This window comes from Gadus morhua, chromosome 4 (genome assembly GCF_902167405.1).
Source record: "Gadus morhua chromosome 4, gadMor3.0, whole genome shotgun sequence".
Classification (NCBI taxonomy): domain Eukaryota; kingdom Metazoa; phylum Chordata; class Actinopteri; order Gadiformes; family Gadidae; genus Gadus; species Gadus morhua.
The window spans coordinates 32,514,141-32,532,189 of record NC_044051.1 but is presented as its reverse complement, the minus strand read 5'-3'; the positions used below and the strand labels follow the sequence as shown (position 1 = coordinate 32,532,189).

At 47.2% G+C, this 18,049-nt stretch overlaps 1 protein-coding gene across 1 annotated transcript in view; it reads left to right on the top strand.

Annotated features, from left to right (window-relative positions):
• The first annotated feature begins 701 nt into the window (after positions 1 to 701).
• The window catches only part of LOC115541820 (dedicator of cytokinesis protein 9), a 79,190-nt gene continuing 61,842 nt past the window's right edge, over positions 702 to 18,049 (top strand). Inside the window, exon 1 of the mRNA XM_030353686.1 lies at positions 702 to 805. Within this exon, the coding sequence (XP_030209546.1) occupies positions 803 to 805 (3 nt within the window). The 5' untranslated portion in view covers positions 702 to 802. The remainder of the gene's footprint in view (positions 806 to 18,049) is intronic.

The window sequence follows — 18,049 nt, the reverse complement described above, 5'->3', positions numbered from 1 at the left end:
TTTGTAATGAACTATGGTTGTTATGTTACTGCCTCTCCGTGGCCAACTTCTTCCGAGGGGTTGAAAACAAAGTGCATCCACTAGAGGTCAGTGTTGATCCACTTTTAAAGATGTGAGCGGATGAGTCAGGTTTCATACGTAAATATGCAGGCGTTCTTCTGCAGCCCCTACTATCACAGTTAATTTAAAATAAAAATAAAATAAAGACATACAATAAGACCTAATAAATAAAGGTCTTGATTTCAGCGCCCTCTAGAGTTAGTAATTTATACTTTTGACATTTACTACAATACTTAGTACAAATGATGAAAATACACGGTTTTAAAACGTCAGGGGAACCCGAGCAACACGGCCACAGGGGTGAGGATGATGGTGATGATAACGATGATGATGATGTTGATGATGATGATGATGATGATGATGATGATGATGATGATGATGATGACGACGGGGAGACAGCAACATGGCACCGTCCCACCGTAACGCGTGGACTATTTTGACACTTCCTCGGACTCTAGTCCCTGACGCGCACTCCTTCGCTCTAGAGGGCTCGTAACTCATTGACACATTTTGTCCTCTAGTTAGAATAAAACCGCCTCAGCGGTGCTTATCATCCAGGAAGGAACGACATGATTATTATTTTTACAAAATCTTAAAGAAAAACACTCGATCTTCGTTATTGTTCGCTTTCGTTTGATGAAAGGCTCCGGAGGCGCGGAAGTTTACGCGGAGTCTCCACAAACCGGGGACGGCCGCGGAGTTGAGGCAAAGCGTCTCCGTGGTGGTACGAACATCAACGCTGATGGTAAGGCAAGTCAGTGCCTTATGAAATGCATTGTGTTTTGTGATTGCCATTTTTGCCACGCACGCACGGACACACACACACACACACACACACACACACACACACACACACACACACACACACACACACACACACACACACACACACACACACACACACACACACAAAACCCACACAAAATGTATTTAACTATATTCATTGGGAACACAGTGTTGTGATGTGGTGTCTCAACTTTCTCTAGAGAGGTTGCCAGGTAACTAAATGGAAAACGCATGGAGGTCGCAGCGCATGCACGCACGCACGCAAGCACACACACACACACACACACACACACACACACACACACACACACACACACACACACACACACACACACACACACACACACCCCCACACACACACACACACACACACACACACACACACACACACACACACAAACGCACACAATGTCACGTCTGAAGCACTTTCAGGTTTTTGCAACCCAAACAACTGCAGGATTGCAGTGATGTGAACAGGATAGTATAACAGACGATTTAGACTATTATGAATCTCTGCAAAACACTTAGGAAATTAAATGCATTGTAAACAAAGTAATGTAAGGTTGTGGCTTGCTCTCATTGCATAACAGTGGTGCGTGGCCCCGTGCCCTCAATAACTAAAGGGGATTCTACAGCTAATGGTGTGTTGACGGTCCATTAATCTCTCTCTCTCTCTCTCTCTCTCTCTCTCTCTCTCTCTCTCTCTCTCTCTCTCTCTCTCTCTCTCTCTCTCTCTCTCTCTCTCTCTCTCTCTCTCTCTCTCTCTCTCTCTCACACACACACACACACTTGCATGCAAAGTAACTTCCAGTTTATTGTTAAAGAGAGGTCAATAAGGAAACTGCAGTGAGGGTTTGGGGTTCGAACTCAGAACCTTTCAGCCGGGATCCCGACCCTGTGTCATTTAATTCAATGTAATAACAACCATAGGGTGAAGTTCCTGTGTGATCCCTGTGTTTAAAGGAGCAGTTGTTCTGCGGTGTGGGTCGACCTATGGTCACGGGAAAAACTCCTACGGGCCCGGCTAACCGTCCACTATGTGGTCAGTTCTGGACGCGGGTCACCATGCTAGCATCACATTCCACCCCATTCCAGTGCCAGAAAGCTACAGCTTCCTCTCTCTAATCTAAGGGAGTGCGGGACCTTTCAGTCTGTAATTGCGATAGATTTGCTGTTATTGCAGATCAACTAGAACCTGATTCGACAGGTTTTGTCGGGGCAGGCCAGACCGGAGCGTTGTTGGGCGTGGCAGTTGGGCTAAAAATCACACGCACAGCTAAATTACATAAAAACATAGCCCCGGGAATGTTTCACTGGGTTAGATTCTGCTTGCAGTCTCATGCCCAATTATGTTGACTGGAAATCGGTAGACAAATATTTGATTTGATTGAAAGAGTTCTGCTTGTTATGCTGCCGTTTTGCCCGTTATGGCACACATTACACACCCCTTGCCATCTCGCTGGATGAAGGGGTCCCTCTTTCTGTGTATCCCCTCAAGGTTTCTTCCTTGATAACTAAGGGAGTTTTTCCTTACTCTTTGGGTAAGGGCAGTGCCGCCGCTCCCATAACGTGCACTACGCGCTGCGCGTAGGGCCTCAAGTCCTGAGGGGGCCCCCAATTTTTTTTTTTGTTTTCCAATACTTTTGTGTCGTGTATGTATGTTTTGGCTGTTCTGTGAACTGTGTTTACAAAGTAGATTTAACTTTTGCGTTTTATTAAAATGTTAAACTGGCAGAAACCAATTCTTTTGGTTGGGGGGGGGGGGGGGGGGGGGGCATAAAGGAGTTATGCTTAGGGCCCCAAAATAGCTAGCAGCGGCACTGGGTAAGGGGATGTCATCAAATGGGGAGCCATTTGACTTGACATGACAAGATTCTCAATAAATTAAATATATCAAGGATGGGTCATGATGTTTATTACTTTTTGGGAAAATATTTTTTGCCCTGAGCTTACAGCTTCTGCTAGCTTGGAATTACTTCCCACAAAAATGCCCATCCTCAGTGGTTATTAACTCCATGGAGTTGTCTAATGTGCTCTTATCTGGCCCAGGCCTTTTAATTCCACTGCAGACCACAGGTCTCCGTGTGGAATTATGGATGGTGGAATCGGATCTCTGGTTCCTGTTTAGTAATGGATGAGAGGAGGTGGGTGGGTGTGTTTGCTATTTTTAAATATGACCTCTTTCTGGTCCCCCATCGTGCTCCCGCAGGGTGGCTATTAATTATGAATGCACTGTCCTTGTTAGGCTATTGTGTTAGCCTATAGTGTTAGGCTTATTGTGTTAGCTTTTAGTGCTAGGCTATTGGTAGCCAATAGTGCCAGCCTAAAGTGCAAGGCGATGTGTTAGGGTTATTATATTAGCCGAAAGTGCTAAGCTATAGTGTTAGGCTTTAGTGCAAGGCTAACATTTAAGCAGAGCGATTAAAGAGAGAGCTATTCCCCTCCCTTTGACCATAACGGGACAGGAAAAAGAGAGCAGTACCACACTTGAGGACAGGGGGCAGAGTGCTAGACAGTTTTGAATGCACCGGGCTAAACAGAGCTAAATGCTATTGAATTTGAATCTCTGTCTTGTCCAGCTGTGCATAAACTATTTGCTGTTGTACAAATAACACAATCCACGGGTCATTGTGAATACTACCGTATTGATCGATACCCAATTGATAGATTTGTATGACCTACTTCAATTAGTGCACTTCTGCTAGCACTGAGGCTGCACGACATGTTGTCTTGAAACTGTACCTGGCAGAAGTGGTAATGCTCAGAATCTCTTCACAGTCTTTTTCAAATAGGTGTCCTTTGAATATAGCATGCAGATATTTGGCATCTAAGATCGATTTTTTGTGAACCTAGTTTGTACATGAAGAGTAGTTGGCAGCTACCGTTGCATGGACAGCAGTGCTTTCATGAATATGCATGAGGGAATGACCAAAATCGGGTAGAAATGTCAACGTAAAGGGTCTAAAAAAAAAACTAATGGAAAATGGCACCCTTTGAAAATACCAGAAAATGAATGCGAAGGAATAGAAGAATAGCAATATTTCTCAGATGGCCAAAGCAACAATTTTTCTTCTACTGTTTATTACAGCCATGCGTAAAATAGCCTATATCAGCAACGTAGCCTATACAACACTTTTCGTAGCCTAGTTTATTTGTTTAAAACCAGTTGATAGAACGAGCCTAATTCACATCTCCTATCTTATTTTTACTTTGCAACTTCTTAGAACCAGCCTATGTTGTTTTCAAGATTGTTCAAATTTGTCCTTCTTCATGGGCGGCCATTTTGTGTTCTTCCCGCTATAAGTCTGTGTCCTCCTGCTGACAACTTTCAGCCAAAATATTTTTTTTATCTCTGTGGCTACTGCGCTGCCTCTATTTAGGCTAGCTCATTTTTCATTGGCGTAACCAACGCCCTGCTGTCCAGGAAATTCTTCCCGCCTTCCAACTTATTATATATATCTTTTTCTTTTTTTTTCTGACGAAGGGCATTGTGGAATTTAGCAGCTACAACCTATGTCTGTGTGTGTGTGCGTGTGTGAGTGTGTGTGTGTGTGTGTGTGTGTGTGTGGTGTGAGAGAGAGATATTTTATTTTCAGGCAATGCGGGACAATTTAATTGATTGACACGCACACAGGCACAGACACATTCTCTCTCTTTCACCAACTCTTTCCTCTCTTTTAAACACACACACACACACACACACACACACACACACACACACACACACACACACACACACATACACACACACCACACACACACACACACACACACACACACACACACACACACACACACACACACACACACACACACACACACACACACACACACACACACACACACACACACAGTGCTGATGGTGCAATGTACACTGTTTTTTTGTGGGTTTATTTCAGGTGATAATGAAATTCAGCTGCTTCCAAGAACAGCATTATGATAGCCTTTTCTGTTTGTTTCCAGGGGCATTTCAGGTAAAAATACAGAGACACTCATTTAAGTTCTTCTGATATGTATTCATATTTAGCTGTATTTTGGTATATGTCATTTATACTTTATGGCAAACATAAATATATGACATCGATTTTCACAGATTTTCTTTGTTTTTCTAATATTTTTACCAAAAATATATATTTATTGTTAAGTAAAACGCAAATTCTTCTTAGATAAACCTGCTAATTGTCCTCATGGCAGTTGTACCACTGACTATAATACAACATAATGATAACACTTGGTACGATCACGCAACAGTGGCAAACTCAGGCTTTTGTGTCTCTACACGGGTTCAATCTGCCACTACACCATGATCCGGCGATCTGGCCTGCCCTTTTGAATCATTAATGAGCTCTGGACATGCTTCCAGTGTCTCCTTACGTCTTTAAGGAACATGTAACTCAACCCCACTACTCAACCCTTGCTGTTAATTCAAGCTACATTACTCTGACATAAGACTACACAACACTAGTACAGTATTTTACATTGACATAAGACTACACAACACTACACTATGTTACATTGATATAAGACTACACAACACTACACTATGTAACATTGACACAGGCGTAGACCACACTATACTGTGTAACATTTACATAAGACTACACAACACTTCACACAATTATTACACTACTGCACTTCATTGACATTACATTTCCTTAACATTGAAACAACAACATAACACTATATTATATTGCATTGACATAACAGTACACTAAATTACATTAAACCAAGCTACATTACATTAAACACTACATAAGAATTCAGCTACAATGAAGTCACCATGACCTGGACATATCAAGGATTGACTTGGAAAGAATGAGGTAAAAACAAATACAGTTGCAGTGACAGATTCAACCTATAGGGAGCAGCAGTAACACATCCCCCCCCCATAGTGATGCTGTTTGGTAGATGTAGTCGGAGTCAAGTGAAAACAAAGACAGACCAGGTACCATAGAAGAAGAGGTGGCTGGCGGGGGTGTACCCGTCATGTTTCACAGGTTATTGCACATTCTTGTGAAGGATAGAGCTGTTTGTGTGTGTGTGTGTCTGTGTGTGTGTGTGTGTGTGTGTGTGTGTGTGTGTGTGTGTGTGTGTGTGTGTGTGTGTGTGTGTGTTTGTGTGCGTGTGTGTGTATGTAGTGTGTTGTGTGTGTCCACAAAATAAGAATTATTTATACCAACGTGTCCTTCTCGGTTTAGAATGTCAATTTCAACACTTATTATTTCCTTGATTAAGTTTAGATCTATTTCTCTCTTTCTGTCTCTTTCTCTCTGTCTCTCTCCCGCTCCTCTCTCCCGCTTCTCTATTTTACTCACTCTGTCACTCTCTCCCTTTAGGATTCCAACTGTCCTATTTCTAGTTGTCATGGTTTCCCAGAAGAAAAGATGGCTTAGTGTCGAGGCCACATGAGTTAACAGCAAAGTCGGAATGCATCCCAACTTCATACCAATTCAGCATTCAACTTCAGCTTCCAAATTAGGAATTTCTTTCAACATATTGTTCAAATCGGGAATATGTTTTTATTTATGGTGGGACTGTTATTTGTATTTATATTGAGTTGTATTAGAGTGACTATGTGTAGGATTTCATCTCACATTCAATTGCCGATATATGAACAGGTTGTGGTTCCACTTATAAATTAAACCTTCATCTTCCCTCTCCTTCACTTATGCCAAAAGTCAAAGAGTTCAGTATTTATAAATACAATCAGAGATTGCATCTCTGATTCTTACTCAGGTTACCTTTAATTCCAATTTAATAAACCTTATATTGTCGCAACCCGGTTCTGATAGAGACTGTTCGTCACGGCAAGTACCACACTCGGGATGCTGGTTTAAGCCATAGTCAGCGTTTATTCAAAAGAATAGGCAAAAGAACAAGGTATTTATCACTGGGCTAGGGTCTCCGAGAGCCTCGTAGCCTGGGTCGTGTCGATGGCCTCCTCCTTGTATGTCTGACGGTCTCTCCCCTGGAATGAGTCCTCAGCTGCCTTTTAAGATGTCCGCCCGCTCCTTTCCTTCCTCCGGCCAGGTGTTCCCCATCTGGCTGATGAGGGTGAGGAATGAAGTGCTCTCTGCCTCCGGCTAGTGGATGGCGGCGGCACACGCCCTCCACCACTCGCCCCCGGATCTCCCTGGTGGGGAGCGGGTTGTCACACTCCTTCAACGCTTGATGAAGCCTCTGGTCCCCTTGGTTCCAACCCAGGCACGCATCCCGGCGTGACAGGGCATCGGCGTTGGCGTGCTCCTTTCCCCGTCGGTGGTCCACCGTGAAGTGGAAGTCCTGGAGGGCCAGGAACCACCTTGTCACCCGGGCATTGGTGTCCTTGGCGCCCGCCATCCACTTCAGTGGAGCATGGTCGGTGACCAGGGTAAACTCCCGACCTATGAGATAGTACCGGAGTTTATCCACTGTCCACTTGATGGCCAGGGCCTCCTTCTCCACTGTGGAGTAGTTTCTCTCGTTTGGCAGGAGTTTTCAGCTAATGTAAGTGATTGGGTGCTCCTCTCCAGCCTGGATCTGGGAAAGTACCCCTCCCAGCCCCACTTCCGAGGCGTCTGTGTGGACTATGAGGGGAGAAGCAAAGTCAGGGGTTACGAGCACCGGTTCTGAGCATAAGGCTCCCCGCAGCGTCCCAAAGGCCCTCTCGGCTGCCTCGGACCACCTGATCCGATCAGGCAGGGCCTTCCGGGTCAGGTCATTAAGAGGGCTGGCCAGCGTGGCAAAGCCTAGTATAAACCGCTGATAGTACCCTACCAGGCCTAGGAACGATTTCACCTGTTTCTTGGATGTGGGGCGGCGCCAGTCTAGGATGGCGGCCGCCTTGCTCTCCTTCGGCCGGTTGTTCCCCTGACCTAAACCTGAACGTCCTGTCAGGTTTGGGCATGAGGATGACCGGGCTGGACCACGCGCTGCGTGACTCCTCGATGACCCGGAGCCTGAGCATTTGGCCTACCTCCTCCTGGATGGCATTCCGCCAAGCTTCCGGGACCCTGTATGGGGGGACTCTCACCGTTACCCCTGGCGCCGTCCGGATATCATGGTGGGCGGCCGACGTTCGCCCGGTGAACTCCGAGAATACGTCCCGGGGTGTTGCATCACTATGTCATCGAGATCCTGCTTCTGGGCCGGGCTGAGGTCCTCCCCCACCGGGACCACCGGGATTCCTCATCGGGCCGCCAACGCCAGGGGTGCCGGGTCCGGAGGGTCCACTCCCCCCCTCCACTGCTTCAGGATGTTGACGTGATACAGCTGGGTGGGCTTACGTCTCCCGGGCTGTCGTACCCGGTAGTTCACCTCTCCCTCTCGTTCGACCACCTCGTACGGGCCCTGCCACTTGGCCGTGGTGCCTGGGGGAAGCCCCTGCGATCCGGACCGGGCGGACCCCCCTGCGGTGTGGATCGGGGAACCCGGTGGTGTGGGCCCGTTCCCTTCGGAGCCCTGGTCCTCGGCTGTCGTCTCCCCCGGGGTTGCCGGACGCTGCCTGGCCCCGTAGGCCGGTCGAGCCATCCCCCCAGCTCGGCAAGGAGTCTCTCTCCGGGGCCGGGGTACCCGCTCTGGGTTCCACAGCCGATTAAATATCGGTCAATCCCTCCCAATCAGGAGCGGTACCGGTAGGTGGGGAACTATCCCCGCCCGGGCCGTGAACACCCCAAAGGTGGTCCAGAAGACCACATGGCAGGAACCGTAGGTACGGGTGTCCCCGTGTACGCAGGCTACCTCCATCGGTCCTGCCTCCTTTCCCCCCACCAAGTCGAGATGGAGAAGGGTTACCACTCTGCCAGTGTCCAGGAGGGCCTGCTTGTCCCGGTTCATGACCCGTGCCGGTATTGTCAGGGTCCCGGGCACCCCCTGCGCCCAACAGGTGGCCTGCAGGCAGCGTCGGCGCATCCCCTCGTCCGTGTAGGCCGACGGCATCGATACATCCCGGTCTCCGGGGCAGTATCGTGCTATGTGACCGGTCTGGCCGCAGGTGTAGCACCGCCTCCCCTCGCGGCCCTCCTGGGTCACGACCGGTGGTTCCGGTGGGGGTGTCTGCGGCGAGGTCGTGGGTCCCCTTCGGTCTCGGCGGGACTCTGTAGGCCGCGGGATGGTCCGGGGGCTGGCGCTCAGCTGCTGGGCCACCTGCCAGTTCTCCAGCTGCCGGATAAGGTCATCCACTGTGTCGGGATGATGGTGGGCCAGGACCCTCCGCATATCTGGCGGAAGCTGGCGAATGGTGTTGTCTATAAGAACCCGGTCCAGTGGGCTGGGTCCCTCTCCGGTCGCCAGCCACCTTCTCAGGCGGCCATGCTGGGCGATCTGTGTCCGTACCGGACCCCGGATGTCGAATCGCCAGTCGTGGAAACTTTGGGCCCTGGCCGCGAGGTTGTGCCCGTAGTAGGCCAGTATAGCCTGTTTGAGTGCGGGATACTGGTCGGCGGTCTCGGGCGAGAGGTCCTGGCTCGCCTGCTGTGCGGGTCCCGTGAGGAAGGGCGACAGGATGTGGGCCCACTGGTCCTCCGGCCAGCTCTCCCTCCGGGCGGTCCTTTCGAACACCTCTAAGTAGGCCTCCCCGTCGTCATCTGGGCCGAGCTTAGTGAGCCGGCTGGTCGGGGCGGCGGTCGGGGAGTCGCGGACGGCGTGCTGGGTGAGTCGGAGCACTGCTTCGCGGAGCAGCGCAAGACTCTCCGTAGTGCTCGGCCCAGATGTCACAATATTTGCCCTCCCCTTTCTGCTCCTTTTGATTCTTGGCGATGTTCCTGTTTGCCAGTAATAGTGTGTTCCTGAATCCTCGGACGCCAGCCTTCCGAGGTGCACGTTTGACGTCACTTCCGGTCCCGGAGCATTCATAGCGTTCCTGTTCATCTTTGTGATTGTGGCATGAAATTGGCCAGCCATTGTTTATTGTTAGCTACATTAGCCTGTTTAGCAAACCAGCCCGAAAACAAACACCACAACTTTACATTGTATTGCACGCACAGCAAGACCATGCAATGTACAAATTGGTGACCTGAATAAAGTAGTAATGTAGTCAAGTTTGTAAGAGCATTTAAAATCAACGTTAAAATGACCTACGCGGTACAAATACAAAAAAATTAAATCACTTCACGGGCGCAACCATTTTGGTGAGAGCATCATCACTGCGCTCGGTCTACTACTACTACAGATTTTCGAAAGATGAAGACAAAAAGGGGATGTGCCTTCAAGAAATGCCGCAAGAAAGCTGGAAGATCTTCGACTTTCGACTCGGAAGTCTGGCGTTCGAGGATTCAGGAACACAACTTAGGTTGTCACCTCAGCCAACCATGAAGGAGGAGCCTGAGGGAATGGTGACACAGCACTTTAAATAGTGATGCAGCACTTTAACTAGTGATGCAGCACTTTAGATAGTGACGCAGCATCCTGTATAGTGACATAGCATATTTTCCATAATGCATATGCATTTACTTATTTGTGTGTCTGTGTGTGAATGTGTGTGTGTGTGTGTTTGTGTTCGAAGCTAATATGAATCCATTACAAAAGCTGTCTACATACAACTAGGTTAGCATTTGTATTGAAACTAAACCAGCAGCTAAAACAGCCTCCTGTGTGTGTGTGTGTGTGTGTGTGTGTGTGTGTGTGTGTGTGTGTGTGTGTGTGTGTGTGTGTGTGTGTGTGTGTGTGTGTGTGTGTGTGTGCGCGCGCTGCAGAGGTCAATGTTGTGAGTCTGCAGTTGGACTCTGTGAGTCTTTCATTAGGTGAGAGCGTCGTCTGGGGAACGGGGTGTGATGCAGGAGCTGGCTTTATGGGGTCGTTGCCCAGAATCAAGCCGCATTTTATTTGTCGCGTTATAAGCTCCTGGCTGCTTCGAATAAGGAAAAGTAGCCTATTCAGAAACAGAGAAAGGTGAAGCAATACAACTATAAACTCATATCATATACAACTATAAACTCAATAAGTGTACACTTATTGAGTTGTATTTATGTTTTTTTTGTGTTGATGTTTACATAAATCTAACCTATGAGAGATTGTTGGAGACAATAACTTGAGAAAAGCAATGTTTTTCAAAATCGAGATGATTCAATATCGTTATCAAAGCATTTATTCATGCTCCACAGGGCTATGTTTGCATTATTTATTTATTTTAGTTATTAAAAAAAAAATATATATATATGTATATATATTTAATCTTGTTCCCTCCGGGCAACAATGATACACTTCCTGTAATATTAACATAAACAGTTTGCAGTTATGGTTGCCATGGCGTCAGACCTCCATCTGACATCTCTACATAAAACGCCAGGTTTGTCCTGCGCTGCCTTCTTTGTTGGACCACCTCATGCCAATAAAAAGGGGGTTAATGTGGACTTGGCAATCCTCAGTAGTGGCCTTTGACTTAATCGACCTGTACGTCTTGGGGTTGGGAGAAATAAAACAGCAACACAAGCAGACGTACAGACGCAGACGGATGGAAGGAAAGACAGACCTGAGAGAGATTGCCTTTGACCAGTGCATGGCAAAAACAGGGAGAGACAAACAGAAACAGTCGGTCTGAATCGAGGTCCATACATTTGGGCGTGGGTTCATACAGTGGGTGTGGGTTGGCTGTCAGAGCACGTTACAGTCTGGGCATTGAGGCAATGTGCTAACTGCTAAGCAGGAGAAATATGGGCGAGAAAGAGAGAGAGGCTGAGTGACAGGGAGACAAAACGGCTGTGAGGGAAAACCTGAAGTGGAGACAAAGGTCAATGAAAGAGAGAGAGACAGGGCACGCAAGGTTGACTGAGAGGGCAAGAGAGGTTGAGTGACATGATTGAATAAGCGTGATAGAGTGAAGAGGAAGACGGATCCCATTAAGGAAGAGAAAGAGAAGAGCTGTTAGGGGATGAGAGACCGGCAGAGAGTGCATGTCGGTCTGTGAGAGAGCGATAGAGAAAGAGAGAAAGATGGAAAGAGAGGGAGAGAGAGGGAGAAAGATGGAAAGAGAGAGAGCGAGAGTAACGCTGTTAGAGACAGGAAGAGAATGGGAGATGGGGAAAGAGACAAAGGGAGAGAGAGACAGTGGGAGGGAGATAAAATGTGTGTGAGTGTCTTTGCATCCTCATCCTCCCTGGACGGAGTGAGAAAGGAGAGAGTGGGAGAGAGAACTGAGAGAGGCAGAGACGACGCCCTGTTCTGACTCAACGAGCAGCTTCCTCTCTGCACACTCATCGCTCATCACTTTCGCCCCTGCTGAGGACTGCTCACACATACGCACATTCACACACTCACTCACACACACACACACACACACACACACACACACACACACACACACACACACACACACACACACACACACACACACACACACTCTCACACACACAAACACACACGCCAGTCGTCCAGCGGTGTGCGGCTTCCACGGTCGGTCAGATGAATCCTCCCGCTCGGGATTTTCGGCGTTCCATCCAGATAATCTGTTTTTCCTTTTCATCTTGGACGACCTCCAATTCAACACAAACACAACAGCCCAGAGCCTAAAGCACGATCCAGGAGGATCCCGGAGACTGAAGCGGATCAGCTATCCAGCGTGCTCAGCCGCGGTTCACTCATCCGGCTCCGCTCTGAATGAAATCCGGATGACCTGAGAGGCACTGTCTATATCTTTGCCCCCTGATCCTCTGATCGGAGAGACAGAAACAATAAGAGTTGAGAAGGTGGAGGAATAACCGTTGAAGCTTCGCCAAGAGTTCATCTCCCGGCTGTGACTTGTTTTGTTCCGGCGAAGGTTTTTCTGCGTAAAGGCAAACCCAGATCATGCATGCTACATGCTGACCTGGGGTTAAACAGGCAGGGTTTTATTGGCGTTGTATTTTTTTTAATCATAATCGATAACGACTGACCGTTGCCGTGAGGACGATGGGGTGCGCGACCAGCGTGCTGCTGTTCCAGAGGCTGCGAGCCATCCTGGGGGGGAACTGCCTGCGCGTCCACAAGGGGGCATCGCAGGGGGGCCCGGGGGCGGCGGAGGGGTCGGATGACGAGGAGGGAGACCAAGCGTTCAGCCCCCTTGGGTCGCTACTGTGGACGGGGAACGTGGCTCTGGTAAATTAGCTGGGAACCACACACATATTCACGCTAACTCTGTCTCAATATAACTCTTGCTAACTCTGTCTCGCTAACTCTTGATAACTCTGTCTCGCTAACTCTTGATCACTTTCTGTTGCTAACTCTTTGCTAACTTTCTGATGCTAACTCTTTGCTAACTTTCTGTCCCGCTGACTATTGATACCTCTGGCTCGTTAGCTCTTTGCTTACTTTTTTTCTGGCAAACTCTTGATAACTAACTGTATGCTCTATCTTGCTAACTCTGTCTTGCTATTGGCAGCTAACATTTGCTAACTTTTCCTAACTCTCTAGTTGGTTTGCAGCCTGCTTGCAGGTGCTCTGGTCTTGAGATACTCAAACTTTTATAGTTTGCTTTGTGTTTTGGTGCTAGTTGTTTTCTATGTTAAGCAAGATATCCAGATATTAGGGCGGGGATTAAATAGGAGAGACGTGATTGGATCATTCAGGGTTTGATTTTTGTTAATGGGGGTCGGCAGTGATATTATTGAGTCAGAATGTCTGTCCACAATCAAACCCTTTTGAAAGGAACTGTAATGGGTTTCTGGCATTGTCTGGTTTTCTGCAATACATATAGTTTATTCCCTGTTGGGAAATGTCATACATTTACGGCCTAGTAATACAACCTAGTTAACATATAATATATGATTATTCTAAAGTAGAATAATCTACAATAATACAGTTTGTGCTGAAAACATTAAACTATTCATTGAACTGATACTCATCAGCTAAAATAATTAATTCTCTAACGGCCAAATATCCATAATAAATGAGTGTTTGATTATTTATACAGACTCTACTCTTGCTAGCGTTAGCTTCTTTAGCCTGTTCCAGGTTTTTTCCTCCATATCGTTCTATTGACTGCCTCCGGTGATTTTAATGAGGAGGATCCCGTGCCGCGTGCTTGGAGAAGGGAACGGAGTGGATTAAAGGAATACTATAGCGATTCTCAAGGCCGTGGCAGATGAATCAGGCGTTTTACTGGCGGGATCTGAAGGATTTGGCTAACAATCCAGGCTAACGTAGTACCCCCTTGAGGGGGCTGGGTGTTTGGGAGGGACAGAGTGAAATGGGGAGCGTCTTTTCAGGGTCTTGATCTTCTGCCTGCAAAGGATCAAACACATCTCCACGCTGGCTGGTGCGAGAGAACGCCCCTCCTGCTGTCTGTATGCTCTCTCTCTCTCTCTCTCTCTCTCTCTCTCTCTCTCTCTCTCTCTCTCTCTCTCTCTCTCTCTCTCTCTCTCTCTCTCTCTCTCTCTCTCTCTCTCTCTCTCTCTCTCTCTTTCTATCTATCTAGCTCTCTCAGTCTTGTCCTATCTCTCTCTAACTCTTTCTCTCTATTGGATCCCTCTCTCTCACACACTCTTACGTTTTTCCCTCTTATCTGTTTTCTCACTTTCTCTCCGTCTCTCTTGCCCTCTCTATCTGTGCTTTCTTGTTCACACTCTCACTTTCTTTCTAAGCCTCTCTCCACCGGCCTCTTGTTGATTTGAAAATGTACATCATGCTGGAGGCAAATGTGTTTTTTGTCTCTTTATGTAGAGTGTGCTTTGTCTCAGACGCTCTTATATACATGAATTATTCTCTACTTATTCTACAAATTGAATCCGTCCTACCAATAACAAATAATACATTCTAAATAATAAATATTCTGTTCGTCCTGGGTGGATGTACTCCAGATACCCACTGGAGGGACTTGGTTCTCGGTCCACACACACACACACACACACACACACACACACACACACACACACACACACACACACACACACACACACACACACACACACACACACACACACACACACACACACACACACACACACACACACACATGCCTCACCCTCGGTTACACAGTTGAGTGCTGCATGATGAGGCTACTTAGATCAAGTTAGGGCCATTTGCAGCCCGGTCGCTCCTAGCCTCTTAGCATTAAGTCAGAGAGATTCACCGGCTTCTCAATAACAAGGAGGTTTACGAGGAAGTGCTAAGCGTAGGTTGATTCAAGGACACTCCAGCAGTCAGTCTGTCGGCCGCTCTGAACTCATTCACTTAGCCGAATTAGTGCGTGTGCGCGCGTCCGCAATTTCTCAATGCTATTTGTATATAAGTGCACGAATGTGTGTGTGTGTTTATGTGCGTGCGTTTTAATCTGTGCGTGCATGTATATGCATCTCTTACGTATTTTCTCTCACACAATAATAATAATTTATAGATAATGTACATTTTTCATGGTTGCCATGGTGAAAAATGCCTAAACTAAATATTTTGCGGTGAAACCTTTAGTGTCCCCTTTTTAACCCCACCTGCCCAGGGTAAGCCCACCCATCATGAGAATGTCAAGATGCTGTGGGAGCGATGAGATCATGAGCACACACAGGGAACTCCTCTTGCCTGGTAACAAAGTGATGTATCCCCGCTCCGTCCACCAGGTGTGAGTGGCTTCCGGCCCTATCAAGTTCCCTAGACGCATTGCCATTTGTGACATCACAAGTGGGAGTGCTTGTGGGAAAGCCCCGGAAAATAGATTATGGAACTTGTCTAAAGAACAGCATGACAACGATATGTATTACTTGTAAGGATGAGAGAGATCGGTACCTGATTTGAATGATGGCTATACTTTCACTCTCTTCCCATTCTGGTCGAATTAAACAGAAAGTACACGCCTAGCTTGTGTGTGTGTGTGTGTGTGTGTGTGTGTGTGTGTGTGTGTGTGTGTGTGTGTGTGTGTGTGTGTGGGGGGGGGGCACTATGGGTGCACGTGTGGGGAGGCCCAGAAACGTTACCTCAGCATGCCCTTATGCTATTCTCCCCAGACATTTATGAGCAACTTGGTGTGTCTGTGTGTCTGTGTGTGTGTGTGTGTGTGTGTGTGGGAGTTTGCATGTATATGTGTGTGCATGCTTCTGGGTCTCTGTCTGTATGTGCATTTATGTGTGTGTGTGTGTGTGTGTGTGTGTGTGTGTGTGTGTGTGTGTGTGTGTGTGTGTGTGTGTGTGTGTGTATGTGTGTGTGTGTGTGTGTGTGTGTGTGTGTGTGTGTGTGTGTGTGTGTGTGTGTGTGTGTCGAGTGTGAGCGGCTGTTGGTGTGTGTTTGGGCGGGTGTTGGTGTGGCTGTGTGCGCGCGTTTGCATCTGTCTGTGTGTGCGTATCTGTGTGTCTGTCTGATTATTTGTATGTGTGTGTGTGTGTGTGTGTGTGTGTGTGTGTGTGTGTGTGTGTGTGTGTGTGTGTGTGTGTGTGTGTGTGTGTGTGCCCCAGGGGAAGGGTGGGGAATGCTTGCATGGCCTAATGGGTCCAAGCTGTGTAAAAACAAACGTGAACCCCTCCTTCCCTCCCTCACCCTCTCAACTCCTCCCGTTCTCCCCCACCTCTCTTCCTCCTCACCCTCCCTCTCCCCCCTCCCCCCCCTCTCTGTCTCCTCACGTACTAACAAGTTATTTTTTCATGCTCTTACGCGTGTACTGCTCACAGCCCTACCAACATCCCCCCCACAGACACACACGCACACAAACACACAAAGACGCGAACACATGCACACTCGTACCATCTCACACAAACACATAAACACACGTGTGCATAAACAGAGGTAACACACACAGGGAACCCTACACCATAAACACACACACAGACACATTTGTTCTCATCCCAGACACACACGCTACCACTCACACACACACACACACACACACACACACCTCGACTGAAGCACAAAAGCAAACGAGAGAGAGAGAGTGAGAGAGACAGAGAGAGAGAGAGAGAGAGAGCGAGAGAGAGAGAGGGGGAAAGTGAGTGAGAGAGAGAGAGAGGGAGAGAGAAAGCGAGAGAGAAAGGGAGAGAGAGAGGTTCGAGTGAGAGTGGTAGAGAGATAGAGGGAGAGAGAGAGAGAGAGATAGAGAGAGGGAGAGGGAGAGAGAGAGGTAGAGAGAGGTAGAGAGAGGTAGAGAGAGAGATAGAGTCTAGAGAGAGGGAGAGAGAGAGTGAGAGTGGTAGAGTCTAGAGAGAGAGAGTAAAAGAGAGGGAGAGAGAGAGTGAAAGAGAGAGAGAGAGAGAGAGAGAGAGAGAGAGGCGTGAGGTTGGCCGTAGAGGCGAGGATCACTGAAGATAGGGGCTGACCTCATCCCTCGGTAGCAGGACGCGACTAGATCTTCGACAAGGGGCTGATTATCACGCTGCGCCGGGCACCACGCCGTCGCCGTCGACAACCAGGCTCCGGGCGCGTTCTGGGCAGAGGGGGGGGGGGGGTATCAGACACACTGGCCTCCTCTAGCTAAGCCCCTCCACCTCCGCTGAGAAGAGTGGGACGGGTTGTGTAGTCACTGGGCCGAAGGACGGACAATCACACACACAGCTCCCTGAGGCCGGCTCTTCATCCTTTGAGATCGCTTGTCAGTGTGTTGAGAGAGGATGGAAAGGGCTTGATTTAGAGTAGGGTGTTAAGATGAAATGTACTTTAGCAAGATGGGGTGGTCTTTGTTAAGAGGATGTAGGTGATTAAGATGAGGTGTATTTTATTAAGATTAGATGTATTTTTTTAAGTGTACTTTATTAAGATGAGATATAAGGGATCAAGATGAGCTGTAGTTTATTACGATTCGCTGTACTTTCTCAAGTGTGCTTCATTACGATGAGGTGTACTTTATTCAAATTAGATGTACTTTCTTAAGGGTACTTTATTAAAATGAGATGTAAGGTATTAAGATGAGATGTAGGTTATTAAGATTCGATTTACTTTCTTAAATGTACTTCATTAAGATGAGGTGGACTTATTAGGATTAGAAGCACTTTCTTAAGTGTACTTTATTAAGATGAGATGTAAGGGATTGAGATGAGATGTAGGTTATTAAGATGTGGTTTACTTTATTAAGATTAGATTTACTTTCTTAAGTGTTCTTTATTAAGATGAGATATAGGCTATTATGATGAGATGTACTGTATTCAGATGAGATGCTGCTTATTAGGTTAGTAGGTTATAAAGAAGAGATGCTATTACAATTATGTAGGTTATTAAGATAAGATATACTCAATTAAGATTAGATATACTTTCTTAAATGCACTTTATTCGGATGAGATGTACCTTATTAAGATGGTGTAGGTTGTTAAGATGATATAGGTTTTTAAGATAAGATATACTT